This window comes from Heloderma suspectum, chromosome 6, assembly GCF_057233095.1.
Source record: "Heloderma suspectum isolate Gila_16-S chromosome 6, 16-S_ref, whole genome shotgun sequence".
Classification (NCBI taxonomy): Eukaryota; Metazoa; Chordata; class Lepidosauria; order Squamata; family Helodermatidae; genus Heloderma; species Heloderma suspectum.
Genome location: NC_139463.1, coordinates 127,453,019 through 127,480,715, shown reverse-complemented (window position 1 = coordinate 127,480,715; position 27,697 = coordinate 127,453,019). Strand labels below are relative to the sequence as shown.

Sequence of the window (27,697 nt, the reverse complement as noted above, 5' to 3'; positions counted from 1 at the left end):
TGGTGTCCCATGATCAGTCCAGGCAACATCTCTTGGAGAGCCCTGGCTGACAGTCTGGGAGGGCAATACTGGAGCAGACTTCTGTGTCCCTACGCTGTGGTCCCCTCAAAGGGAGGCACTCCACACCGAGGCACTCCACACCCAACTCAGCCAGAAAACACAGACCGACATCCTGGCACAGAAAGATCAAACGCAGTCACATGAGATGGGAGCAAACTCACCCATCAGCTCCAAGAGAGCAGGAATTCTGCAGGGAGCGAAACAGGCCCCCAGATGCCAGTGGCCGACTGCACGTGCACCAACCTGCATGCACAAAGACCGACAATGCGCGCGCTACAAGCAGGCCTCTGTTCCCCATCTATGTACTACCCTACCCAGTAGATCAGAAAGCATAGGCACACGGGACACCACACTCCATGCTTGCAAGGGCTGATCAGCACAAGTGTTCAACAACCCAATATGCCCCCCCACCCCACCCAGCTCCAAAGTAAGGATTCATGGCTCTTCACACATGGATCTCCAGCTCTCTCATCATGCCCATACACACTTCTCTTACCCATTCCTAGGCTCCCCAAACACATATTCGGAGCACAAACAACTCCCCCTTCCAAGCATTCCGACAACTGTCAATACTTTACCCTAGCCTCCTTCTAACTCAACTTGTGGCGCAATCCTACGCATGTTTAGACAGAAAAAAGTCCTACAACTCCCAGCGTTCCCCAGCCATAGCTGTTTAGGCATAGTCTGCCTAAACATGCATAGGATTGCACTTTAAGAAAACTGGAGTACAAAGGAAGTTGTTTTCTCCACTCAGACAACTGGCCTATTTAGCTCAGTATTGCCTGCGCTGAAAGGCAGAGAGTCTCCAGGGGTTCTGCAAGAGTTTGTTTCCCCCCCAGGCCTACCTGGAGATGCTGCCAAGGTTTGAACCCGTGACCTCTGGCTTGCAAAGCAACTCCCCCACAAACCTGTTCTGCACTCCTTCCAAGAGAAGTGGATTCGAATCGCCACTTGGATCAGTAAATCTGCAGCGCCAGAAGAGTGAGGGAAAGACTCGCCCCTCTCACCACAACCCGGTGTGTGGTGATGCAGTGAGATGGGGTTAAGGGGTGGCTAATCCACCTGAATGGATCTCGGTGGACCTCCCATGGAACCGGATCCTCCCTGCACCCCTGTCTCCAAAGGAACGCATGCAATCGCACAGAGAGAGAGAGAGAGCAGTTTTGAAGGGATCTGGGCCAAAGCCCTAGAAGGGAACAACCCCCACCCCCATATCAAATGTGCACCCCAAATATATTATGTGAGAATTGGCACATTTACTGAAGGGAACACGCAGAAGCCCCCTTACCTCGCCTTTTCACCGGCATCTCGCAAGCAGTTTGTACATGTACAACCTTAATCTCCTAATCTCCCTCCCAAACAGCTTAAAAGATTTGCCAGATTGTGAACTCCAATGCCGCCCTGCTACGCATTCTGGGGGATGTAGTATTCTTAGCTCCTTTGAAGCGACACCCATCACATCCCAGTTTCTAGAGCAGCCTTCCCCAATCTCGTGCCCTCCAGAGGCGTTGGACTACAACTCCCATCACCCCAGCCAGCCATCCTCATTGGGGATGATAGGAGCCGTAGTCCAACAGATGTGGGGGTGGGGTGCCATGGTGGGGAAGGCTGCTTTGGGACAGAGCAAATGTTTCACAATCGATTTGAAATGTGACAAAAACATTCAGGTTTTGAATGAGAATTTTAAATACATTCAAAAAGTAAGCTTGCTTTCAAAATTCAAGTGACTTTGAATTTTATTGGTGCATTAAGTTATTCCACAGGCTGAATGCTTTTAATGAAACTCCTACAATTCAAGACTGGGAACAGTTGACAAAAATCAGTTTTAAAAGAGAATATAAATATTCGTAAACAGATCCAAATGAGGATTTGCTCCACTCTTCCCAAAAACATACTTCAACAGTACCAACTTAATTTCCCCCTCCCCACATTTATTTGGGTTACACAAGTTAAATTCCAAGATTCTCACTTCAAAGACTGTATAGTTTTATCCCAATTTTTATATCCTGAGCTGAGAAACATAGGCACAAATTTAACAGCAGGAGGCAAAGATGTATACAATAAAAAGGCAAGAACTTTTGGCCTCCGGAAGGGATTAGTTCTTCTGATGCATATAACACCTCTCCCCGCCTGTGCTTCGTATCTCCTCCCTCCAGAAACATGTTTAGATAATATGTTTCTAGTTTGGGTGGGCAGTTTCAGAGAAATTTGCCACCCAGTTGTACATGTCTTTCTCTGCCACAATGAGAGCTAGAAACTTGTGCTCTTTTTTTTTTTTTTTAAAGTCTTGCGGGCTGGGTATTAGAAGCCATGCTCCATTCTCTGGTGTGCTACCTCCACACCCTCTAATTTCCTGCACGTGGCGGTGACCATTTTTAAACCAACACTTGCATTACAGTAGACAACTTCCCTGAACGCATCAGCTGCTCTCCATCTTCACTCCAGACAACTGTCAAGGTAATTTAGTACTTATTCACAGAAAACACAACAACTGGAACCACAGAACTTGAGACATGTAAATGATTTCATGGCTAAAGTTTCCAACCCAAATGGCTTGTGAATCAACATTAACAAGCAGGTGGTTAGATTGAGGAGCTGGGTCCAGTTTTAGAACTCAGATAATTCTGTTGTCTCAAAATTTATGATAATGGAGCGCCGAGGGAGTCAGGGAAGCCAAGTTCAAGGTGTGCATCTCTAGGGGAGAATTGCCCCCCTCAGAAAAGAAGCCAGACACAGAACCAAATTTAATGCTGCAACTATGGCTTGTAATATGCCTGTGTCTACTCCACTCCCCACCCTTTAAGGGGGTGCATTAAGGCATTTACATAACAAAGCGGTATCTTTCTCCGAAAGTGCTACCAGCCTTCCAGGAGCAAGCTAGGAACAGTTCACATCCCCCCCCCCCCCCCCCGCAAATCAGCAGGCCAAATCATGGTATCAGCGGGAGGAAGAGGAGGAGGAGGAGAGGGGTGTGCAAAGGGAAGAACGCAGCAACACCCGCTGTGCTGGGGGGTGCGTGTCTCAGATGCCAAGAGGGTTGGGGGACACCACCCCCTCGTTCTCCACCAGCGCTCTGGAGATGCCCCGGAGGTTCTTGAAAAACTGCCGCGTGGTGTCGGATCGAAGGGACATCAGGTTTTGGGCGATGCGGTCGTATGCCTGAGCAAAAGAAGAGTATGAGATGAAGCATGGGGGGGGGGGGGAGAGTCCCAAGACAGAACACCAAGTCAGCCTGACCCGTCAAAGTAAATTTACCAAACTGGGGGTGGGGGAAGGAAGGAAGGCAGGGCGCAAGACAGAGAGGAGAAGAGGTATTCGAAATGGCAGAGTTGACCATGGTGGTGGGAACACTCTCCCTGCTGACGTTCAGGATGCGCGGAAATTGCGCTCCTGAGCCAACTGTTATTCTTTCATGATTTATTTTGCTTCTGGGGAAGGGAAGTCTACTTAATTTTAAGTTTCCCTTAAAACATCCTATCATGTAGATCATGAAATCGCCTCCCCGCAAGACTTCCCTGTCATCCTCCCTCCCCTTCTGTCTCTTGACATTTTTTGGAAAGGAACGTGTGTGTATGCTTTAAAGTTTGTTCCAACATCCATGAGAACTAGAAGCTTGTTTGCTTTTTTTGTTTCCTGAAAAGGGGCCTGAACTCCACCCAAACACAATGCCTTATCCCAGGCTTCCTCAACCTGGGCCCTCCAGAAGGGTTGGACTACAACTCCCATAATCCGCCAGCCAACATGGTAGAGGCTGATATAAAGAGGCCCTGGAATTGTCCTGTGCCAATGTTTCTGAGCTTCCACATAGAGGAAAAATGCCTATTGGGCTGCAGGTCATTGAAAGGAGTTCAGGCAACTGGAAAAACTGGGGAGTCTGGGATTTGCAGTGTCGACAGGCCCAGGGTTTATGTTGCGGGGCCATCTGCAAGGCTGCAGGAAAGGGGCTGAGCGGCTGCAGGGGTGTGTTTATGGCAGACACTTTTTTTAGGGTAGGGATGCAGAACCTCAAGCCCGCGGGCCACATCTGGCCTGCCTGGCATCCCAATCCAGCCCTCCGGGGTTCTCCCAATGGCTCCACCCCTTCCCTGGCCAACCGTTCTGTGGTTTCCCAGCTTTTGCATGGTTCTCCTCCATTCTGAAGGTCAAAATGCCTCTCCGAAGCCCCTAGTTAGTGGCAGCGAGAGTTTGAAGCTCAAAGACACGGGCATTTTGGTTGCGCCTTTTTTGCCTTCGGCCCACCCCTGGAATGCGGCCCCATAAGAAAACAAGAAGAACCCTATAGCTGCATCAGACCCAGGGTCCATCCAGTCCCGCATTCTGTTCACGCAGAGGCCAACCAGCTGCCCCACAAGCAGGGGATGAGTGTGACAACACCTTTCTGCCCGTGTTCCCCAGCCACTGGTCTACACGGGCTCGCTGCCTCTGATAATGGAGGGAGCACAGAGCCGTCAGGACTAGTTGCCCTGGACAGCCTTCTCCCCCAGGAATGTGTCAGTCGCCTTGTCAAGCCATCCAAGCTGGTGGCCATCGCTACGTCTCGTAGAAGTGAATTCCACAGCCTGACCCCGCACTGTGTGGAGAAGTCCTGCCTTTGATCCGTCCTGAATCTCCCGCCAGTCAGCTTCACGGGAGGACCCCGTTGGGTTCTAGGATTCTGAGAGGGAGAAAATTGTCTTCCTCTCCACTTTCTCCACATCAGCCGTTCTCCAAAACTGAATTTGGCCCTCGGCTGAAGGAGGTTTGGCACCCCTGGAATAAACAAACCAACAGAAGGCTCACCTCAACACACCACGTGTCACAAAGCATTTTCTCATGCTGGGCCGTGGGCTGTCCATGCTCCAGGGACCGGGATGCTCTGTCAGCAACAGAGAAAACAGGAAGAGAGCCTCAGAAAGGGAAAAGAATTCCTTTTGAGGGACGGGGAGACTTTCAAGGCTGTCCCTTGAAATGGCCCACATCAGCCAAAAGGGGCGTCTCCCCTCCCCTCCCCACCCACCACCCCTCCCTCCCCGTGTTTAACTCCGTTATCAAACACAGACAGATGTTTGCTATGGAGCTGGATGGGAGCAGGGGCACGGGGGGCTCACCTGGAGAGAACCACTACCATGGCGTACAAATCGATTGCGCTGTCAGCGATGCGCTTCAACACAAGTTGTTCATCTGGGATCGGGGGCGGGGAGAGGTGGGAGGGGGAAGACACGCAAGCAAGAGTTACAGCAGGAAGGCACGGAGGCGTGGATGGAGGCAGGCGGGGCCCTTGTCTAGCATCCTGTTTCCAGCCATGGTCGGCTAGGTGCTTTTAAGATGCTGCCGACCAAGGTACAGTTTGGTAATCCGAGGTATGCTGGCATTGAGCACGGGTCCTGAATTTAGGCAGCATGGCCAGCCAGTGTGGTGCAGTGGCGGGAGTGTTGGACTGGGAGTCCGGAGATCCGGGTTCTAGTCTCCACTCGGCCATGGAAGCTCACTGGGTGACTTTGGGCCAGTCACAGACTCTCAGCCCACCCCACCCCACCGGGTTGTTGTTGTGAGGATAAAATGGAGAGGAAGAAGGTTATGTACGCTGTCTTGGGCTCCTTAAAGAGGAAAACAGGCGGGATATAAATGAAATAAAAAAAATAAATAAATAAACAACCACCCTTTCTTTCCATGTCTTTCAGAGCAGTGTGTAAATCAGCCTTCCCCGACCTGGTGCCCTCCAGTTGTGTTGGACTACAACTCCTATCATGCTGGCTGGGTGCAAGAGAGTTGCAGTCCAACACATCCAGAGGGCGCCAGGTAAACGGAGGTGTACAAAGTACAGTGCAGGACATTTGGGGAGTGGGGGGTGGATGCAGACTCACAGCAAGTCTCCTTAGGGGGAGGGATACCACCACTTCCTCCCCATGACAACCGCCAAGTTTCATTAGGAAAGCCTCTCTCGAGATCGACCCCTTTGGGTCTGCACCCAGGGGCCCCATCTCAGCAGTGGAATCTCCCAGACCCCACCCCACCGAGGGGAGCAGCCCAAGACGCGCTCGTCGGAGCCGTAAAAGCCATTTCCTTCTCCTCGGGTTCAGGACCCAGAGTTCAGCGGTTTGGATCCAGAATGCAGGTAGAAGCAGAGGGCTCCCGACGGACCGACGAGCTTCGCCCCTGCCCCCCTGCATTTCAGCCAAACTGTGTGCCCTGCCCCAGTCTTCTTAAAAAACGAAACCACCACAGTAGCCAAGGAGCCCACCACAAAAAGGGACTGGGAGCCCTCCACGCCCCCCCCCCCCCGTCCTTCAAGTCCTGGGGTGGGCTGCTCATCTCCTCATGGCTCCAGCGAATGCAGGGTGGGCAACTGGTGACCCTCCAGATGTTCTGACCTACAACTCCCATCAGCCCTTGCCAGCATTGCCAGGGGTGAGGGAGGATGGGAGCTGTGAGCCAAAACGTCTGGAGGGCCACAAGCTGCCCGCCCTGGATTCACCGGGACGAAGGAGGAAAACTCAACCGCGGCTCGCCCACGAACCTCGGCCGTGTGGCTGGCGGCTGCGTTGAGGAGCGACTCACCGATTATCTTCTTGCCGTACTTCAGAAGCTGCTCCTCCACCACGCCTGCAAAAAGATCGATCGCCCGGACAGCCTACAAAGGAGGCAGGGATGGCAAGACAGAGGGGGAAAGGGCCGTAGGGACTCTCTCAATCCCGCGCCCCCCGCCACACCTCACATCCAGATCAAAATCGGAATGCGCGCACACACAGCTACATTCAATAACGGAATGCCGTACTGATAGAACTGAGACGCTTTCACTTCAGCTCGAGCTTTTTGGTGCCTGAATTGTTTGTTTTTTATAGATTGTGGACTGGAAATAAAGAACTGCTAAATTTGAATGCAGCCTTACACAAAACAGGGAAGATGCTTGTGCCTTTCCCACAATGTCTTCCTCAGCCTGGTGCCCCCAGATGTGTCAGACTTTGGTGCCACACCCCGTTTTTTCTGCACTGGGACCCAGAGGTGTGGCGGAAGTTCCCCTATAGAACCCCCTTCCCTTGAAGAAAAGTTACCAATACAACACTTCCCAAAATAGGAGAAGATCCATTAAGTCATCCATAACTACTTTTTAAAAAATATTTCATAAGCTGCTTTGTGGACCCCTGCAGATCAGAAAAGCCATATAAAAATATCTTCAACAGATGCAACAAAATGCATTAACGTAGGGCGCAATCGTTTGCATATTTAGACAGAAAAAAAAAGCCTACAACTCCCAGCATGCCCCAGCCAGCCATGCTGGCTAGGGCATGCTGGGATTGTAGGCCTTTTTTCTGTCTGAACATGCAAATGATTGTGCCTTTAGTTTTAGCAGAGAAGTAGTGGGTAAGGAAAAGCTGCTACCTGCTAGAGCAGCGAATACTGTTAGATTAGTCTTCCCCCATTTGGTGCCCTCTAGATTTGTTGGATTACAACTCCCATCATCCCCAGCCAGCACACCCGCTGGTGGTGATTGGAGTTGTAATCCAACACATCTGGAGGGTGCCAGGTGGGGGTAGAGTGATCTAGACGGACAAATAATTTAACCTCATGTAAGGCAGCCTCTGATGTTCCTCTGATTTCATGGAGAGAAATCTTAGAATTCACAGGTTGGCAAGGGGGAAAAGTACCCCCCAGCTTTGCTTTCCATTTTCAGTTTTTCCCTCCAAAAAGGAAGCCCAAAGCAGCTCACAAAATCAGTGCTTCTGACGTTCTGCCAGGCATACTTACCTGTTCGCCGCTCGAATTCAGGCTTGGGTGCACAAAAGGCTTCAGCGTGATCCCCGTTCCAAAACCGGCCTTCCTGGCAGGGGGGCAGAAAAGAGGGCATGAAGGGGCCCTGCAATCGGGCTCCCATTAGTGCAGCACCCCAACCCTTGCTGGAACTGGAGTCACTGGTTCTAGCGCGAGAAAAATGTACAAAACAGTGCCCTAGAAAAAATTATCAGGCGAGATGGAGCATCAAAGAAAATGCTCCCAAAATTGGGCCTTAAAAAAAAGAAAAGAAAAAGACAAAACCAAACAGATAACTCAAAAAGGTTTGCAAAGTCAGGAATTATGTGAAAAGATATGGAGAAAGGAATTATTCACTTTTCTTCTATTGGAACTCAAGATCATCTAGCAAAAGTGAATAGAACTATTTAAAAAGGGACAATTTCAAAGAACATGTTGTCAAGCAACACACACAATTGACTTCTGGGACTCCCTGCCACAAGGTGGAAGAATGGGCACAAGTCCAGAGGGCTTTGAAAGAGCATTACACAGATTCACTGGCAAAAGAAGTGGTCTATTAGTGTTGGAGGTAAGTATGGACCCTCTGTTTTCAGAGGCAGTATATCTTCAAGTTAAGGATGGACGAATCTTTACATTTTGGTTTCTCTTAGCTTCTCATTTTTGCAATCTTAAGTTTGGTTCATCTCGAACATTGAGCATTTCTCCAGTCTTACGTTCAGTTCATCCCAAACTTTGAGAATTTTTCTAATGCCTGCATGAAAATTCTTAAGTATTTTTGTGCACATTTCTTATAATACGTGCATTTTTGTCTGCATTTCTGCCTAATACACACATTTTTTGCAATCAGTTTTTCCTAACATAATGCATATTTGGACATTATTTTCTCTAATGTACACATTTTTGTATGCAATTTCTAACTGGAGAACTTCACTGAAAAATTCGGAAGTGTGTGAATTTCGAAATATAGCTTGAGTTTTGGTTCTCACAGTGGTTCGAAAGTGCGAAATGAGGTAAGCTTGCACTAAAATATGAACAAAACAAGTTTCTCCCCCATCTCCACTCTAAGTACAGGCAAGAGGAGTTTGTACGTAGGGCTCATTTGCTTGCGGGCTTCCTACAACCACCTGGTTGGCCACTGAAGCAAACAAAATGTGGATGAGACGGACCCACTTTGGTCCAGTCCAGAAAGCCAAAGAGTGCGGGGGGCGGGGCGGAGGTCGAAGGAAACCCCTGCCTCCCTCCAAAGACATCTCAAGCACAACATAAAACTGAAGCCCTTCAACTGTTGTCAGCTCTCCTCTAAAATTCCAGGAAATATAAGATCAACAACATTCCAGCACCTAGAGATGTGGAATTTGTCTGGAAATCATCAATGGACAAAACAGATGTAATAATCCTGCGCTCTCTTTAGCCACCCACCCCGGGGGGGGGGGGGGGGGGCTCGTACCTGCGCACTCGCTTCCCGACTTCACTGACCAAGAGCCCAGCGTTCCCGAGGGGGTTCTTGACAGCCTGTTGCAAGCCACGGAGCTGATTTCCTGCATTCTGGGGTGAGGAGGAGAGGAGGGATCAGCTGGGTGTGCATGTGCACGCGCAATTACTAGGTAGATGCCAGCTGACACCTTCAGCTTTGATGACTCTAGAAAGCTAGCAAGAAGGGCTTTCAGCGGGCCACCGCAACGAACTGCTGGCTTTTCACATCAGGATTGCTCAAACACACCATTCCAGGGAGGTCTGAAACCCACCTGCCCTTGCCGCATGTTTTGAATTGGCCCTCGCGTGTGGGGTGGAGAGGAAGCTAATGTGCTTGAGTGTTTTGAAGGGTAGGAAAAGCATAAACTAAGGCAGCCTTCCGCAACCCATTACCTTCTAGATGTGTAGGACTACAATTCCCATAATCCCCAGCCAGCATGGCCAACGGCCCATTGATTTCAGGCGTCTTCTCTCAGTATGACCATATCCGGATCCAACTCCTTGCTTTGATACACTTTTTGGGAATCCGCTTTCGAGTTTCTTTCAGCCTTCCCCAACCTGGGCCCTCCAGATGTGTTGGATTGTAACTCCCATCATCCCCAGCCAGCATGGCCATTTGTCATGCTGGCTGGGGATGATGGGAGTTGCAATACAACACATCTGGAGGGCCCCAGGTTGGGGAAGAAGGTTTATTTTGTAAAGAAAGGGAGGGTATATGTCTTAAAAACAGTAAACAAACAACCATGGGAGAGGGCTGTTGTGTTTAGACTTTGCTTTTTTGCTTCCCAAGAGGCACCTGGTTGGCACTGGGGAAAACAGGATGCTGCAGCACACAGCTCTTTGGGCCAACCCAGCCTGGCTTTTCGTACGTTCTTAGGGTGATCCCCTTCCCTCTGGGGATCACCACTCCCTCTACCCAAGTACGAAGGGCTTCCTCCACCCCTTTTCCCCCACCCCAGACTCCTACATACTTTTCTCCTTCCCTCCCCAAATTCTGACACCTCCTCCCCTGCCAACCCCCCTTTTCCAGTCCCTCCTGCCACAACCAACCTGAAATCCATTCAGCGCGACGAACAGCCGCAAAATATCGTTGGTTCCCTCAAAGATCCGGAATACCCGTAAGTCACGCAACACACGCTCTACTCCAGCGTCCTGTAGTCGAGGAGTTGAGTGGAAACAGAGAGAAAAGCTTTAAACTGAAACCTACAGGGGAGGGAGACGTAAAGTTGGACCAAGTCTCATGCTCTACAACAGAGAGATCAGCTCTAACAGCACCCAATCATAGTCTTGAAAAACATGTGGGAAGAAAGCCAGAACATGAAGCACATGGTCTTCGATGTCTATATACTAATGCCCAGAGTATGGGAAACAAAGAGAATGAACTTGAACTCTTAATACAGGAGGGAAATTACGACTTGGTAGGTGTAACTGAGACTTGGTGGGATGACTCTCATGACTGGAATACAGCAATTGAAGGATATAACTTGTTCAAAAAGAACAGGAGGAACAGAAAGGGAGGTGAGGTTGCACTGTATGTTAAAAATATCTCTGCACAGAAATACAGGAGGATGAGCTTGGTAGCCCCATCGAGTGCATCTGGGTCAAAATAAATGGAGCAAAGAATAAAAGGAACCTGGTGGCCAGAGTCTACTACCGGCCACCCAATCAAGGAGAAGAAGAGGATGAAACATCTGAAAAGCAAATTGCCAAGGTTTCAAGGAAGCAGGATGTAGTAGTAATGGGGGACTTCAATGTCCCCAATATTTGTTGGGAGACAAATTCTGCAAAACATGGCCCCTCCAGGAAATTTCTGACTTGGGTGGTGGATAACTTCCTCCTACAGAAAGTGGAGGAAGGAACTAGAGGTTCGGCTATCCCTGACTTGATCCTAACCAACAGAGATGACTTAGTGGATAAAGTAGCAGTTACAGGAACTCAGGGGGAAAGCGACCATGCTATACTTGAGTTCTTGGTTCTAAAGGAAGCAAAAGCCGAGTGTAGCCAAACACATAACCTGGATTTTAGGAAAGCCAATTTTAATAAACTCAGAACAATGATAAGTAAGGTCCCATGGCAAGCAATTCTAATGAGAAAAGGAGTCCAAGATGGGTGGGAGCTTTTAAAAAAGGAAATTCTAAAGGCCATGATATCCTGATGAGCAAATTAGCTCAAAGTGGGCTAGATGAAATAACGATCAGATGGATCCAGTGTTGGCTACAGAATTGGACTCAAAGAGTGCTTATCAATGGGATCTTCTCCAACTGGGGAGAAGTAATGAGTGGGGTACCGCAGGGCTCAGTCCTGGGCCCAGTGCTCTTCAACATTTTTACTAATGACTTGGATGAGGGGGTGCAGGGAATGCTGATCAAATGTGCAGATGACACAAAACTGGGCGGGATAGCTAACACTTTGGAAGACAGAAACAGAATTCAAAGTGATCTTGATAGGCTGGAACGCTGGGCAGAAAACAACAGAATGACATTTAATAGGGATAAATGCCAAATTCTGCACCTAGGAAAAAGAAACCAAATGCACAGTGACAAGATCCTTGGCTCAACAATACTACAAGTGAGAAGGATCTTGGAATTGTGGTAGATCACAAGCTGAATATGAGCCAACAATGTGATGTTGCTGCAAAAAGGCAAATGTTATTTTGGGCTGCATTAATAGAAGCATCGCTTCCAAATCCCGGGAAGTACTAGTTCCCCTCTACTCAGCACTGGTTAGGCCTCATCTGGAGTACTGTGTCCAGTTCTGGGCACCACACTTTAAGAAGGATGCAGACAAACTGGAGAGGGTTCAGAGGAGGGCAACAAAGATGATCAGGGGACTGGAAACAAAGCCCTATGAGGAGAAACTGAAAGAACTGGGCATGTTTAGCCTTGAGAAGAGAAGACTGAGGGGAGATATGATAGCGCTCTTCAAGTACTTGAAAGGTTGTCCCATAGATGAAGGCCAGGATCTCTTCTGGATCATCCCAGAGTGCAGGACATGGAATAATGGGCTCAAGGTACAGGAAACCAGATTCCGTCTGAACACCAGCAAAAACTTCCTGTTAGAGCAACACGACAATGGAACTGATTCCCTAGGGAAGTGGTGGGCTCTCCCACACTGGAGGCATTCAAGACGAGGCTGGACAGCCATCTATCAGGGATGCTTTGACTTGGATTCCAGCATTGCGCAGGGGGTTGGACTCAATGGTCTTAGAGGCCCCTTCGAACCCTACTATTCTATGATTCTAAGTGGAGGGGGAAAAGGAGTTAAGGTGGGTGGAGTCTGGGACTGCCTGCAGTTTAACCCCAAAATCTGTTTTCAGTACCAAGGGTGGAGGTGACCCTGAGCCCTGGACAATGTGAATTCATAATCAAGCATCTCTGAGCATGTACAGAATGTCTTTCCTTCTTTACCAGGTAATCATAGCCCATCTCTGTGCATCTATTTTTTGAGGGGTGGGTGCTTCTGGGCTGAAATTCAATCTCAGATATCTTTCCTTTAAGAAATGAAGAGATGTGCAACTATGAAGATCTACTGCTGATCACAATGGGGCGGGGGGAGCAGGCTGTTGGAGAAAAAGACTTTTCCCAGTTTACTCACCTTCATGAACCCCATTCCGCCCATGATCTGGATGCATTCATCCGTGACGGTCCATGCAGCTTCCTGAGCAACACAAAAGGGGGAAGAAAAACGCAAGTGACTCATTCTTGCCAATCTGCAAAATGGGCGCACCTTGAGGCACCCCTTCAAGAGTGAATGAGATAGCAAGGGAAAGACTTTGCGCATTAAAGCAGGACTGCCATTAAACAGGTGACCCATGACAAGTCAGCGTCCCCTCCCTGCCTTGTCCTCACCGAGCCAAAGATTTTGCTGATGGCTGCCTCGATCTGGAAGTCAGACGCCCCCTGATCCATGTTTCCACTGATCATGTATGCCATGGACTGCGGACAGAAAAAGGGCCGAGGTGCAGCTGAGTTTCATGACCACTTGAAAGGTTTAAATCAGCTGTTCCCAACCTGTCACCCTCCAGATGTGTTGGGCTACAACAGTGCTGGCTGAGGGATGCTGGAAGTTGTAGCCCAACACATCTGGAGGGCGACAGGTTGGGCATGGCTGGTTTAGATCATTACAGACAACACAACAAGCCAGAGAAGAAAGATGCATAACATGGAAATGCAAATGAGAGGAAAGCCACAAGAGTCTGAAAATATCAAGAGAAACGTACTTCATTGTTTACATACAATCTCTACGTCTTCTTGAATCACTGGCGTTCGACTGTACGCTGCAACCGTGTACGTTTATATTACAGGATTACTATAAAATGATGGGTTTCATATTCAGAGGTTGCGTGTAAGCAGTGGGGCAGGGGGTCAATATTTCTACTGACATTTGCAGACACTTGTAGTTTTCCACTCATTTATACTTTGATTTTTAGAGCACTGCAGGACATGCGTCCGCAGGTTGGCCAGGACCACATCCTACAGCACTCATAAACTACACCCGTGCTCCAGGGTCTGCCATAGTTTTCTGTTCAAGTTGTAGGGTTTGGGTGCTTCCTGTTAATTTCAGTTTCCATTTAAAAGAAAAGAAAAAAGCAAGACCCTAGTCCTTATGGCCGTGAAGGCAGGCTTGAAAATGTGCAGGTGACGGCAGGGCAGTGGGACAGGATTCGCTGGGGCTGTGGTGCTTTGGCACCTGGCAGAGGTTTGCGCACGACCGCACTCCCTCTTTTTGCTCTTCCTCACCTCTGTCACATACTGCAGCAACGCCATCTGGGCCAGCTTCTCCTGGATCACTCCGAAATTATGGATTTTATCTCCAAATTGGGTCCTGTTGGCAGCATGGCCCACCTTCGGGGAGGAAGGGGAAAAATAAGAGGATGAGGCTGGGGCCACAAAGGCCATCAGGCTGGGGCCACAAAGGCCATCAGGGTGCGGCAGGAACAGGGCCAAGGACAGGAGAGGAAGCATTGAGGAGGGAACGTAGAGGAGGCATTGAGGAGGGAACAGAGAAGAGACGAAACGGATCTGTCCGATGCAGGCGCCACTGCTGAAGTCGCGCACCGGGAGATCCACGGACGTCACTCACCGCTTTCCCAATGACCCCACGCATACTGCCAGCCATTGCGGCAGCCATGCCAAACCGCCCGTTGTTCAGGATATTCATGGCGACCTTGAACCCGGCACCAGGGCTCCCCAGAACGTTCTCTGCCGGGACACGGACCCCGTCGAAGTGAACCTCTGCCGTGTTGGATGCCTTGATCCCCATCTTCTTCTCGGGGGGGCCACTTGAGTGGGGGAGGGAGACGTTAGATATCCCATAATACACCCGACACAACACGGCTGCTGTTGAAAGGATGCTCCTCAGCCCCTCGCAAATAACAGCCTCCTTTGCTCAAACATTTTTCTCCCTAGCGTCCCTCCTGTCTGCTCCAGGGGGAGCTGCCATGGCTCAGTGGCAGAATACCTGCTTGCCTTATTAATTTAGAGCATTTTTATTCCACTCCTCAGCCAAAAAGGCTCCTGGAGCGACAAGGCAATGAAAACAGGGCCACCCCTGCCCGCAGGCTTACAGTATAAAAGGACATGACACAAAAGGAAAAAGGGATGGGGTGGGAACAGGAAAACCAAACCAAACCAAGGAGGTCTCCAGTTCAATCCCTGGCATGCCCAGTTAAAAGGACCAGGTACAAGGTGATGGGAAAAAGGCCTTTCTCTGCCGCAGACCCTGGAGATCCGCCACCAGTCAGCATAGGCAGTACTGGGCTGGATGGAGAAGGAGTCCGGCCTGGTCTAAGTCAGCTTCCGATGTTACTCACCGTGTGACACCACCAAAAGATCTCTCCACGATGAAGGCTGTTATCTTGTCCTTCACTTGGCCGGTTGCTTCATCCTTTAGCGGTGTTTTCGCAAAAACCGTAAATATCTCAGCAAGGCCACCGTTGCTGCAAGAGATTGTTAGGTCAGCCCGGGAAGCCCCACTCAAGACTGCATGGCACTGCAGGTGCGACCGCCCTCCTGCCCTGCTGGCGAGCTTCTCTCTGGGGCATCTGCATGGCCACTAAGTGCTAGAGGCCTTTGGCCTAATCCCGCAAGGTGGCTCTGCTGTTCTACAGCTTTTCCAGTGGTGCCTCCCACCTGTGAAATGCCCTTCCCAGAGAAGCTTGCCTGGTGCCCACGCTGTGGCCTTTCACTGTCAGATGAAGACATTTTTATTTCCCCAGGCATTTTAGGAAGTTTTAGTGCGTTTAGATCATTCACAGTTATTTATCTCTGCCATTGGTTTCATTCTGGTTTTTATCTATGCTGTTTTATCTCATATTTTATTTGTATACTGCCCCCTCTCCCTCCCCCAGGGAGTACTACGGTTCTTGGGCAGTTTAAAAATGGAATAAAATATAGGGTTCACCTCCACAAAGGCTTGAATGGAGCCCCAGAACCTGTTTTCATTGTATATGTGACGTTATTACAGAGCACCTCTGAAGGCCTGCAGTGTGTCACCGCCATGGAACCCAAGCCGTTACAGCCAGGCACCAGACGTGTCCTACTGAGAAATTTAGGGCAGGTCTGGAACAAAAGCAGGCAGGGGAAATTTAGGCATGTGGAATATTCTTATGGGTTAAAAATACAGGCACACAGTTTGCTTCTTAACATGTGAAGAGTGCCTCCCACCATCATAATCATCCAGATCTTCAGTGGAGGGCCTCCTGCAAGTGCCCCCACTATCAGAGGCAACGCTGGTGACTACCAGTGAAAGGGCCTTCTTGGGGGTGGGCCCCAGGCAGGAAATACTCTCCCCCAGAGAGGTTTGCCTGGCACCTTCCTTGCTTCCTTCCGGCACCAACCAAAGACCCTTTCTATTTTCCTGAGCTTTTTAGGTACAATTGTAATCCTGCCAACTGTTTTCATACTGCTTTTACACTTTTGTGGCACTTAGTTTATTTTCAGTTATTTTTACAGAATTTGTCTCTTGTTTCTTCTTTTTTTTGGTAAACCTCCTTGGGAACAGGACTAAAGGGTGGTATAAAAATGCATACAAGAGACAATAAAAGACTGGGGCAGTACATCTTCCCAAAGGACGTGCTGGAGGTCAAAGCTCTTTCGAAGACCTCAGCTCCTGGAAACACTTCCACAGGATGAGTGGCGGATCCTGGGGCCCAGCCTCTGCACCCCCTTCTGCTCTCCCCCTCACCTGATCCAGATTTTGCCTCCGCTGAGAGTGTAGTATGTGCCGCAGGGGCTGAGCTCAGCAGTAGTCCGGATGGAGGCTGCATCTGAGCCGCTGGAGGGCTCCGTCAGGCAGAACGCGGCGATGGTCTCACCTGGCGGGGGAGGGCGGAATGGCGGTCAACAGGGCGGAGGCAGGGAGGCTGGTGGCTCAGACATCAGCGGGGCCCTGCGTCCACTCCGGGTTTCGGTCAGAACTCTACAGGACCTCTCCATGGCACTCCGCCACCAGCCTCCACTGGATGGAGGGTGCAGCAGTGAAAAGACGTTTGCCAGGGGAAATGGAGAAGTCGCACGTGCGTGCGTGCACACACACACATCACCATCATTCCCAGAGGGCCTGGAGCACTTTTCAAGTTGTGCAAAACAAATATTTTCTCTGGCTACACAAGGGATACACAACTTCAGACCTGGGGCAAAATCCAGCCCTGCAGGATTCCCCAGGCGGCCACGCCCCCTTCCCCACTTCCTTCCCCCAGCCCACGGTTACTGGCCTTTGGTGGTTTCCCGGATTTGGCGTAGTTTCTCCCCCCCTTCTAAAGTGGTCAAAAAACCTCTCCCAAGGTTTAGTTACTGTCAGGAGGAGCTATAACCTGAAATGGGCTGGTATTTCTAGCCCCCCCACCCGCCTTTGGCCCCGCCCACCACTGGAACACGGCCCTGAGAGCTTCTCCAAAAGGGAATTGGGCCCTCGGGATCAAAGAGGTTTTGTACCCCTGGCCTACGCGATCCAAGCAGCACAGCCCCACCTTCCCCTGGATGAAAGGGACATGAAGCAGGTTGTTAAGGATGCTGCTGGGTTTAACATGTTGCAATGTGAAGGGGGAAAGGAAGGGGAGGCAGAACCTTGGGAAGCGGCGGCCATGTGACGGGGGGGCTGTGCTCAGGGGTGCACCTCCCCTTCCCAAACCCTAATTTTACTTATGTATTTATTTATGGCTTTTCTATACCTCCCATCAGCCAACGCTATCTGGGCGGTTCACAAAACAAAACTTAAAACCATAAAGTACAGTAAAATAGTAAAATATAATATAATAACCTTAACTTTGAAATGGAATATAAGCCAAGTAAAATCCAGAAGCAGTACAAGATCTAAAACTGCAATTTTTAAAACCAAAGAGCTAAAATCGGCATCCTATCCCTACCGTTTCTGTCACTGCCGCCACCCCCACCGAGCCACCTCCACCCCTCACGGTCCCTCCTTCCCAGGGCCCGTATCCCTGTACCTGTGGCCAGTTTGGGGAGATACTTCTCCTTCTGCTCCTGGGTGCCGTAGAGGAGGATCCCCTTAAAACCGATCGACTGGTGAGCTCCGAGGGTGATGCCCACTCCCAGGTCATGCATGCCAACGATTTCCACCAGTCGAGCATACTGCAGAGTGTGTGTGGGGGGTGTCAGCAGGGAGGGAAGAGAAGCAATGTGGGGATCAGTAGTGGAACATTTCAAGTTCTGGTAAGGAGAAGAGGAAGAGTGCCTCCAAACACGGGCAGAGTGTTTTTTCCTCAGTGTGGAATCATTCCAGCCTGTCTCTAGATACCTTGGTTTAAAGTTCCACCTTCCTCTTCAGAGAGGAAAAATGATCAAGTCACCCCAACCCTGGATGGTTAAAATGCTTATGAACATTCCATGACATCACAGCAACTTAACCAATGGCTGGGCAGAAAGGCGACGCGGGTAAATGCCCAAAGCCAGTCTGTAGTTTATACTTACTAGCCACCACTTTCTGCTCATGACTTCCTAGGGTCCCTCCTAGAGGGGATGGGAGAGGAAAAGGGGATGCCAACTTTCAAGGAGCTGGATCCTCACCTGGGTGTTGCTGAGACCCAGCCCTCCAAGGTGAACTGGGATTTGCAAGCCAAAAGCTCCGAGCTCTTTTAGGCCCTGCATTGTTTTCTCCTCCACTTGCTCCAACATGTCATTTTGAGCAGGGTCGTTTACTTCCTGCCAGGAGGGAGAGAGGCAGGGGAGGAAAAAAGAGGGTGCCCTGTTGAAAGAATAATTTCCCAACACACCCACGATGCTGCACCATGTGTCCATCTTCCCCATGTCCCAGCAGGGATTTCTGGCAAATATCCATCAGATTGTCTCCTACTAGTCACGCCCGCCCACCCCCCCACCCCAATTGTGCATCCTCCCTGCACTCAGTTTTTCTCCCCACATCCAGAATGGGTCGTCCTTCGAACACCTCACCTCAAAGAATCGAGTGACCGGACCCACCAGTTCTTGCAACGTCTGGGCTTGTTCTTCACTTAGGGCTGTAACAAGAAAAGGGGTGGGGGTGGGGCGGTAGCAGTAGTATCAGGACCGTCTATTGCTGCTTTCCCTTCTCAGCACCCAAATATGCACCCTACAGCAGAGTTGAGCTGGTCTCAGTTCTGCATTTCCAACTAAACTTTTTCCAGCCAAGACCAAATAAGTGAGACCATCCCAGGAAGCAGGGTGGAAGTGATGAAGAGGCACAGATGAAGGTAAATGGGCCCATTTTTTATTTATGTGTCATACTCCTACATCACTCAAGAGAATAACATCCCGAAGCAGTTCACATATAAATATTAAAACCACATTTAAAAGCCATTATTAAAAACATTTCCAAATGCAGTAATAGTATAGAGCAATACAAAGAGCAGTCAGATGAAGCAGAATGATTAACTGCAGTTAATTACACGCCTGGGTGGACAAGGGTGTTTTCCAGAGGCGTTTGAAACTTGCCCCGGTTTCTGCCTCCCAAACTGTGCAAGGGAGGGTTTTCCAGAGGGCAGGAGCTGCCACCAGGAAGGCCCGCCTTGGAGAAGTTACATGGCGACGTTCCGTTGGTTGTGGAAGGCCCAGCAGGGCCTCCTCTGAAGACCTTAGCAGTCAGCTGGCTACATATGTGGGAAGGTGGTCTGCCAGGTATCCTGGTCCCAAGTTGTTCAGGGCTTTGTATGACAAGAACATAACCTTCAACATGGCTCAGCAGCTAATAGGCAGCTAGCTGGTTGTCCCAGTGAGCACCCTAGATGCTGCACTCCACACTAGCTGCAACTTCTGAACCAGGCACAAGGGCAGCCTCACACAGAGCACACTGCAGTCGTCTAAGCGTGAGGTTAGCCTTTTCCACCCCCCCAGCCCAAAATCCTAACACATAACAAAACAAAAAACCATGGGAACCCACATACTCCCCTTTACGGAGGAGGAAAGCAAGACTGCAGCATTTTTTGGTCTATCTAGGTCATCCTTCCCCAAGAAGGCACTCCCCTCCATATGTGTTGACTATGATGCCCTTCTCAGGCACTGTAGTCCAACACATCTGGTGGGGGCACCTGGCTGGGGATGGATGAGCTAGGCCAAACACAGTCTAGTCTTCATGGGAACTATGGGAGTTAGAGCCAACCAACAACCCAGAAAACAAAGGGAATCTTGACTAGGGTTTCTCGCAGGTGTGGAAATTCCCCCCGCCCCATGTACACCTTGGCCGCTGTCAGGAGCACCCTAGAGGCCTCTTTCAGCCTACTCCAATAGCCAACTCAAGACACAGACAAAAGGATTCTTTTCAAGGCTTTAATCCTTTGACAACTTAATGACTCTTTCAGATGCTAATCACCAGCGACTAAGCAATGAACAGCAGAGTAGCCTATGCTCCGGGTTAGGCAGTTGGTCCCCGTTTGAAAGAGAATCACTTGCAGACCCTGAACTTATGGGCTAGGGAGAGATCCTCCTTCTTTCCCTTGGGTCCTCGGGACGTGACCCTTGCTTGCGCGCCAAACGAACACTGCGCCTCCTTTCCGCGCCCTCCATCTGTCGCCGCTCCCTGCGTCTGCGTCAAGCATCTAGCAAGCCCCCCTCCTGCACTCTCTCACTGCCAGGGTCACTATCTCAGGAATGCTGGCAGGAGGAATCTCTGCCAGCTGCTGTGCCTGTGAGGGATGAGCGGGCTCCTCTCCCACGGATTGCTGTTCCTCCTCAGAATCAGAACTGCTCTGGGGTTCTATGGGCTCAGTTTCCACCCTGACAGCTGCCTTTTTACCTGAAGGATAAGGGAAGACTTGCTCCATGTTGATTTGCCCCTTGAACATTCCAACGGCAAATGACTTTGACTCCTGGACGGAAGAGAAGATGACAACGGGCCGCTGAAAGCTCAGCAGGTCGAACCGCTGCAAGGCATGCAGAAGTCCCAGGTTCCACCCCCAAGTAGAGCTGGGAGAGAATCCAGCCCCAAACCCTGGAGAGCCCTTGCTTCCAGTCAGTGTGGCAGACAACAAGGGGCTAGATGGACCAAGGGCCGGACTCTGTATACAGTCCCTTCCCATGTTTACCCGTTCACCCCTCCCACACTGACTCCAGAGTTAACCCACATGTGGGCATGTGGGTGCAACACCCTGGGCTTGGGGGGTGGGGGGCAGGGAAGAATAAAACTGAACATTACATAAATCTAATCTTTTCTTCTTTAAAGAAAAGGAAAAAAGACATAGTGATCTGAGTAGCAGCACTTCATGCATCTGATGAAGTGGCCATTGTGGCTAGGTCCCAAAACATTTGGGGCCCTTGCTTCCCCATTGTCCCCCAAGCACTTAGACTGCTTCTGAATAGTCCATGACATCACTGAATAGTCCATGACATCAGTCAATGGAAAGGGTGTGAGCTCAGAAGGCAATACATGAACTTTCCTATGATTCACGTCCTCTATTACGGGGGGGGGGGGAGTAGATCACCAGATGTTTTGGACTTCAACCCCCAGCAGTCTTGACCACTGGCGATGCTGGCTGGGGCTTCTGGGAGTTGGAGTCCAGAAGATCTGGACCCACCCCTGCTCTATTATGCAATGGCACATTCCCTCGCCACAGGATAGGGCTTGCACCTCAGCCAGAAGACAAACCAGAAACTCATCTATTGTTACTAAAATCCACACAGGAGACCAGGAGTGATTCCCTAAGTACCCTCCCCCACCCCCTAAAAAAGGAGAAAGAAGAAGCACATACTGCGGCTAAGGACTTTTTTCCTGACACTGTCTGTGAAGCGGAATCTGATTTGGTGCCCGATTTTTCCAGTATGGCCTGCAAAAGGGTGACAGAATATTATTTTATATTTTTATTTTTGCATACTGTGTTGGTGGTCTTTTGGCTGAAAAGTGGCATACAAATTATTTACTTATTTAAAGCACTGACCAGTCAGGTTTAGGACAGAAGGACTTTGGCCGAGACTGGCCTGGATGGTGACCAACTGTTCTTCTGGCAGGGCTCTTACACCTGTAACCAGGGCCAGCCCTACCATGACAGGGGATGACAAGATGCCCCCCTCCCCCCACCTCCCCGTGGCAGATGCTGTTGGACCACCAAAGGGCAGCAAATCTTCAGTTATTTCATTTATTTATTTACATTTTTTAAATCACCATGTGGATATTCTGCCTTGGGCATAAGAATTATTCTTGTCTCCCTTTAATGGCTGCACAATAGGGTAGAAAATCAATTTGGAAAGCTTTCTAAGCTTCTGCATATCCATGCTGAAGGCTGAATGCCACCAGTTGATTTTCTGCCTGTTGCCTGCCTATTAAAGCAGCTGTACTCCAAAATAAAAGATGTCAGTCTGACAGTCACATATGGTGCAAGATGGACTTTTGAGCAGTTGGCTCAAAAACCAGATTAGAATCCTCACTCTGTCCCTCAGACCTAAACTCTCTGAAAGGTTTGGCTTTTCACTACCATCACTTAAACCCAGTCTATCCACGCAAGGTGGTAGAGTCCTGCAGTGGTAGACTGGACTGTATTATTTCAGACTGCAGGCAGAGGGTCACATTTTTAAGTGCTCTGCTGTGTAAACTATAACATCCCAGAGGTAGAAAAACAACAAAGAAAGGAATGAGCAGGGCTAGCACATCTCTCGCAGAGGTGCTGATTGATATGTCAGAAAACATTCAAAAATGGTACCCCCCACAGGGACTCTGACATGGTACAGTCCGCTCTATCATCTCATTCTGCTGCATGTGTAGATTGCGCCCCCCTTTGCAAATACAAGCAGCCACCTCAAGGGAGAACTGCAAATTCTGCAAAACATGGCCCCTCCAGGAAATTCCTGACTTGTGTGGCGGATAACTTCCTCCTACAGAAAGTAGAGGAAGGAACCAGAGGATCGGCGATCCTTGACTTGATCCTAACCAACAGAGATGACTTAGTGGATAACGTAGCAGTTACAGGAACTCTGGGGGAAAGCGACCATGTTGCACTTGAGTTCTTGGTTCTAAGGGAAGCAAAAGCTGAGTGTAGTCAAACACGTACCCTGGATTTTAGGAAAGCCGATTTTAATAAACTCAGAACAATGATCAGTAAGGTCCCATGACAAGCGACTCTAATGAGACAAGTAGTCCAAGATGGGTGGGAGTTTTTAAAAAAGGAAATTCTCAAGGCACAATCACAAACAATTCCAACAAGAAGAAAAGGTGGAAGACAACAGAAGAAGCCAATGTGGCTTCACCAAAAGTTTAGAGATGACCTGAAAAAAAAAAAAAAGCGCACATATAGGAAGTGGAAAGAAGGCCATGTAACAAAGGAAGAGTACAGGCAGGTAGCACAGAATTGCAGGGATGGCGTCAGGAAGGCTAAAGCTGAGAACGAGCTGAGGTTAGCGAGGGATGCTAAAAGCAACAAAAAGGCTTTCTTCAGCTACGTGCATAGTAAAAGGCAGAGGAAAGAAATGGTGGTTCAGCTATTAAATAAGGATGGCAAAACGATAACAGATGACAAAGAAAAGGCAGAAGTGCTCAATTCCTACTTTGGCTCAGTCTTCTCCCAAAAGTGGGTCTATGACCCCCCTGGCAAAGGCGAAGTGCAGGCTGAAGGGGCAGGATTGCAGCTTGAGATCGACAGGCATATGGTCAAGGAACACCTAACTACTTTGAATGAGTTCAAATCTCCAGGGCCAGATGAGCTGCACCCTAGAGTAATAAAGGAACTGGCAGAAGAGCTCTCAGAACCGCTGTCTATTCTCTTTGAGAAATCATGGAGGACGGGGGAAGTGCCAGATGACTGGAGGAGGGCTAACGCTGTCCCTATCTTCACAAAGGGTAAAAAGGAGGAACCTGGGAACTACAGACCAGTCAGTCTGACATCAATCCCTGGGAAAATTCTGGAGCAGATGATAAAGGAATCCATCTGGAAGCACCTTGAAAACAATGCAGTGATTACTCGAAGCCAACATGGATTTGTCAAGAACAAGTCCTGCCAGATGAATCTGATCTCATTTTTTGATCAAGTAACCTCCCTTGTCGACTGTGGGAATGCTGTGGACATCATATCCCTCGACTTCAGCAAAGCTTTCAACAAAGTGCCCCATGATCTCCTGATGAGCAAACTAGCTCAAAGAGAAACTTCCTGACTGTCAGAGCAATATGACAATGGAACCCATTCCCTAGGGAGGCGGTGGGCTTTCCCACACTGGAGGCATTCAAGACGAGGCTGGACATCCACCTGTAAGGGATGCTCTGACTTGGATTCCTGCACTGAGCAGGGGGTTGGACTCGATGGTCTTGTAGGCCCCTTCCAACCCTACTATTCTATGATTCTATGAACTAATCCACACCAGGTGATACTGTGCTCCTTCTTGACAACCCAGTGAAGTAGGACAGTCTGAAGTGATTTGCCCAAGACCACCAAACTGGGCTTTTATGGCAGAAGAGGGATTTGAACACAGGCCTCTCTCGTGCACCCCCCCAACGGAACACATCAGGCATAACAATGCACTTAGGGAACTCATTGCCATGAGATGTGGCAACAGCCACCATCTTGGATGGCTCTCAAAGGGGGCGAGACATCCGCAACTAAGATGCGAACTGCCCTCGCCCAAGACAACATAGGGCAACAGCTGTCAAAGGGTCAGCAGGCAGCCCGGGCTAGATGACCAAAACGTCCGACCTTGCAAAAGGCCGCTTCCTCCATTCCTGCAGGCCTCTGGCTGAGCATGGTTGGAAACAAGATGCTTGGCTGACCCAAGCCAATTTCCTGATAACCTCAAGGACACCTGGGTAGCTTGGCCAGCGGGAGGCTGACCGTGGGTGTGCAACACGCCTGAAATCCAAGTTTCTGGCAAGGGGCGGGCAGCCCTCTCTAGGAGGGCATTAGGCTGCCGGAGACCGGGAACTTTGTTCCGAGAGTTCCCGCGTGGCTCTTGCTTGCAAGGACTCTCAGCCAGCCCAGTAGCAGGCTGCCTGTTGTCACCTTTCCCCTACATATTCCCCGATCTGGCACAATATGACCTTTCCCCTGGAGAGTGCCGGGCATAACAATACCGCAGAAGGCGCAAGCCTCAGCTGGCAGGCACGGGGGCACTGATGAGGCAGAAGTGACAGCATGCGCCTGGGGGGGGGCAGTTCTTACAGTGAGCCATCCAGCTGCTTCTGGGGTGGGAAGCCGCCATTTGTAAAAGCAAGTTCAAAAGGCAGCTTTGTCTGGGGTGGAGCGGGGACAGTTATCAGTCAATGGTTGCCTGCAAGTGGAGTCGTGGGGGTGGGGATTTAGTGCAGCCACATCTGAACACTTAAGGATATGCTCAGACTTTCGAAGCAGTTTGCGCATCAGCCCGTATGAACAAGGAAGAACCCTTTGGCCTTTCTGATCTAATGGAGACCTAGAAGGAGAGGGGCCCACAAATTCAGATCCTTTGGTTCAGTATTTGGGGGGGGGGGGCGGAGTGGGATGTCATTTACAGGGGCAAGCATTTAGAGAAGGAACAGGGGCAAGCATTGTTGGGAATGCCCGGAAGCAAAATCTAGCAGACCACGACAGGGTTGATGCAGGCTTTCAAACTGCTGACAAAGAGTCACGTTTCTAGCCCTCATAAAGAGGAGGGGGAACACCTGTGGTCTAGTGGGCAGATGACCAGGTCCAACACTGGGGAAAACTCAGTTCAAACCCCCTTTAATCCGTGGGTAAACTAACCCGATTCCCTTTCCCTTCCCCTTCCCCCCGCCCTCGGTAAGATTCAAACACCAATGCAACCCCAAAGAGTTTCTGCCAGGATAAATGAGATTAATTATTGCACCACTGAAATAAAAGGAGGCAATCCGAGAACCGGGTCACCCGCCCCGAAGACCCCCCCCCCCCCGTGGTCCCGTACCTCGGCAACCTGCGCGGCATAGGGCCTCCTTCCCAGAGGCTGCGCGGGAGGGTCTGTCAGCGCTGGGGCCCCTCCAGACCTGTCGGGGGAGACAGGGGCAAAAGACGAAGGCGGTCAAGAGGCGGGGGCCGCACCAGCGACGCCCTGGCAGGGCGCTGGGCACCTGCGCGTTCGCGACGCGAGCGCCCCAGGACAGGGCCCGACGCGGGGGCCGGCGGGTCTCGCAGCCACACGTGGCGTCGCAGCCCCGCGCCCCCCCTGCCCCGCCAGCTTCCCGTTCCCCCGGCTCGCCGCCGGGGCCGGACTCACCCTCGGGGGGCGCCCACGCGCAGGAGGCCCCGGCAGAGCGGGGGGGGCACCCGGAGAGCGAGCATGCTGGAGGAAGAGGGGCGCTGCGTGGGGGCGCTGTGGGTCCCGCGGGAGCCGCTCGGAAGCTTCCCCCGGCCGCCGCCACGTCACGCGCGCCGGAGGGGGCGGATCCCTCCCGGCGCCACCGGCGCCCTCGGGGCGTGCCGGGAGCTGGGCTGCCGGGAGCTGGGCTTCCGGGGGCGTGGCTTTCCGCGCAGGCCGCCCCGCCTTTGCGCAGGGGAGAGGCCTCGGAGGAGGGCGGGCCGCGGCCCACGGCTCCTTTCTCCGGGCCGGACCGGGCGCGGCTGCGCGAGGGGGCGCCTCCCGCCCCCCCCCACGTTCATTTCCTCGGGCTGCTTTGAAGCCCTAGCCAAGGGGGCGCCTGCTCATGTGCAGAGGGTGCACTCTGGCAGCCCCCCCCCAATGGAATCTCGTTGTTGTTCAGTCGTTCAGTCTGTCCGACTCTTCGTGACCCCACGGCCATGGCACGCCAGGCCTCCCCGTCCTGCGCTCTCCCCCGGAGCGTGCGCAAGTCCACATTCATTGCGTCGGTGATGCTATCCAGCCATCTCATCCTCTGCCGTCCCCTTCTCCTTTTGCCTTCAGTCTTTCCCAGCATCAGGGTCTGTTCCAGTGACTTTTCTCTTCGCATTAGGTGGCCAAAATATTTGAGCTCCAGCTTCAGTATCTGTCCTTCCAATGAGCAGTCAATGAGCAAAGTTGATTTCCTTTAGGATGGACGGATTTGACCTCCTTGCAGTCCAGGGGACTCGTCAGAGTCTTCTCCAGCACCACAGTTCGAAGGCATCAATTCTTCGGCGCTCAGCCTTCCTTATAGTCCAGCTCTCACAGCCATACGTTACTACTGGGAAAACCATAGCTTTGATTAGACGGACCTTTGTCGGCAAGGTGATGTCTCTGCTTCTTACTATGCTGTCTAGGTTGGCCATAGCTTTCCTCCCAAGGAGCAAGCGTCTTTTAATTTCATGGCTACAGTCACCGTCTGCGGTGATCTTGGAGCCCAAGAAAATAAAATCTGTCACTGCTTCCATTTCTTCCCCTTCTATATGCCAGGAAATGATGGGGCCAAATGCCACAATCTTAGTTTTTTTTAATGTTGAGTTCCAAACCAGCTTTTGCACTCTCCACTTTCACCCTCAACAAGAGGCTCTTGAGATCCTCTTCGCTTTCTGCCATTAGGGTGGTATCATCTGCGTATCTGAGGTTGTTGATAATTCTCCCGGCAATCTTAATTCCGACCTGTGATTCATCCAACCCGGTGTTTCTCATGATGTACTCTGCACGTAAGTTAAATAAGCAGGGTGACAATATACGGCCTTGTCGTACTCCTTTCCCAATTTTGAACCAATCGGTTGTTCCATGTCCGGTTCTTACTGTTGCTTCTTGGCCCTCGTACAGATTTCCAAGGAGACAGGTAAGGTGGTCTCAACAAAGGGCATCCAGGCCAGAGGAACCGAGAGCCAGGCCTGAAGAAATTAGGGAAAGAAGGGGCTTGATAAGGGGTTCACCACACATCTTCACTTGAACAGCCCCCCTCCCTGACAACCTGCTTTTGCCAAAGGCTCAGTGATGGGACAGGATGACGCTGGCCATGTGCAGAGTGCCTGTCCCACACTGCCAGTCAGGAGGCCTGTTGCGTCTAGGTACTTGTGGTCCAGAAAAACCTCACATTTTATGTATTGTTTATTGGTTCTATGCAGTGGTTTATCTATTCTCATGATTTATGTACACTGTTGAAATCTACAGATGTAAGCAGTTTATAA

At 50.5% G+C, this 27,697-nt stretch overlaps 1 protein-coding gene across 2 annotated transcripts; it reads right to left on the bottom strand.

Moving 5' to 3' along the window:
• Positions 1-2,304: 2,304 nt before the first annotated feature.
• On the bottom strand, positions 2,305-26,069 carry ACADVL (acyl-CoA dehydrogenase very long chain). Of its 2 annotated transcripts, XM_084806707.1 has the most exons (20): positions 25,875-26,069; positions 25,566-25,644; positions 21,440-21,514; positions 20,488-20,560; positions 18,672-18,736; positions 18,288-18,422; positions 17,708-17,852; positions 16,447-16,576; positions 15,074-15,199; positions 14,344-14,542; positions 14,001-14,105; positions 13,110-13,196; positions 12,856-12,918; positions 10,312-10,413; positions 9,236-9,333; positions 7,786-7,858; positions 6,598-6,670; positions 5,148-5,220; positions 4,840-4,915; positions 2,305-3,219 (listed from the first exon to the last, which is right to left on the bottom strand). In XM_084806707.1, the coding sequence occupies exons 1-20, from the start codon at positions 25,937-25,939 to the stop codon at positions 3,082-3,084; spliced, it is 1,980 nt and encodes a 659-aa protein (XP_084662833.1). In that variant the 5' UTR covers positions 25,940-26,069; the 3' UTR covers positions 2,305-3,081. The 2 variants fall into 2 exon arrangements, with proteins under 2 accessions (XP_084662833.1, XP_084662834.1); XM_084806708.1 differs by lacking the exon at positions 13,110-13,196.
• Positions 26,070-27,697: the final 1,628 nt, after the last annotated feature.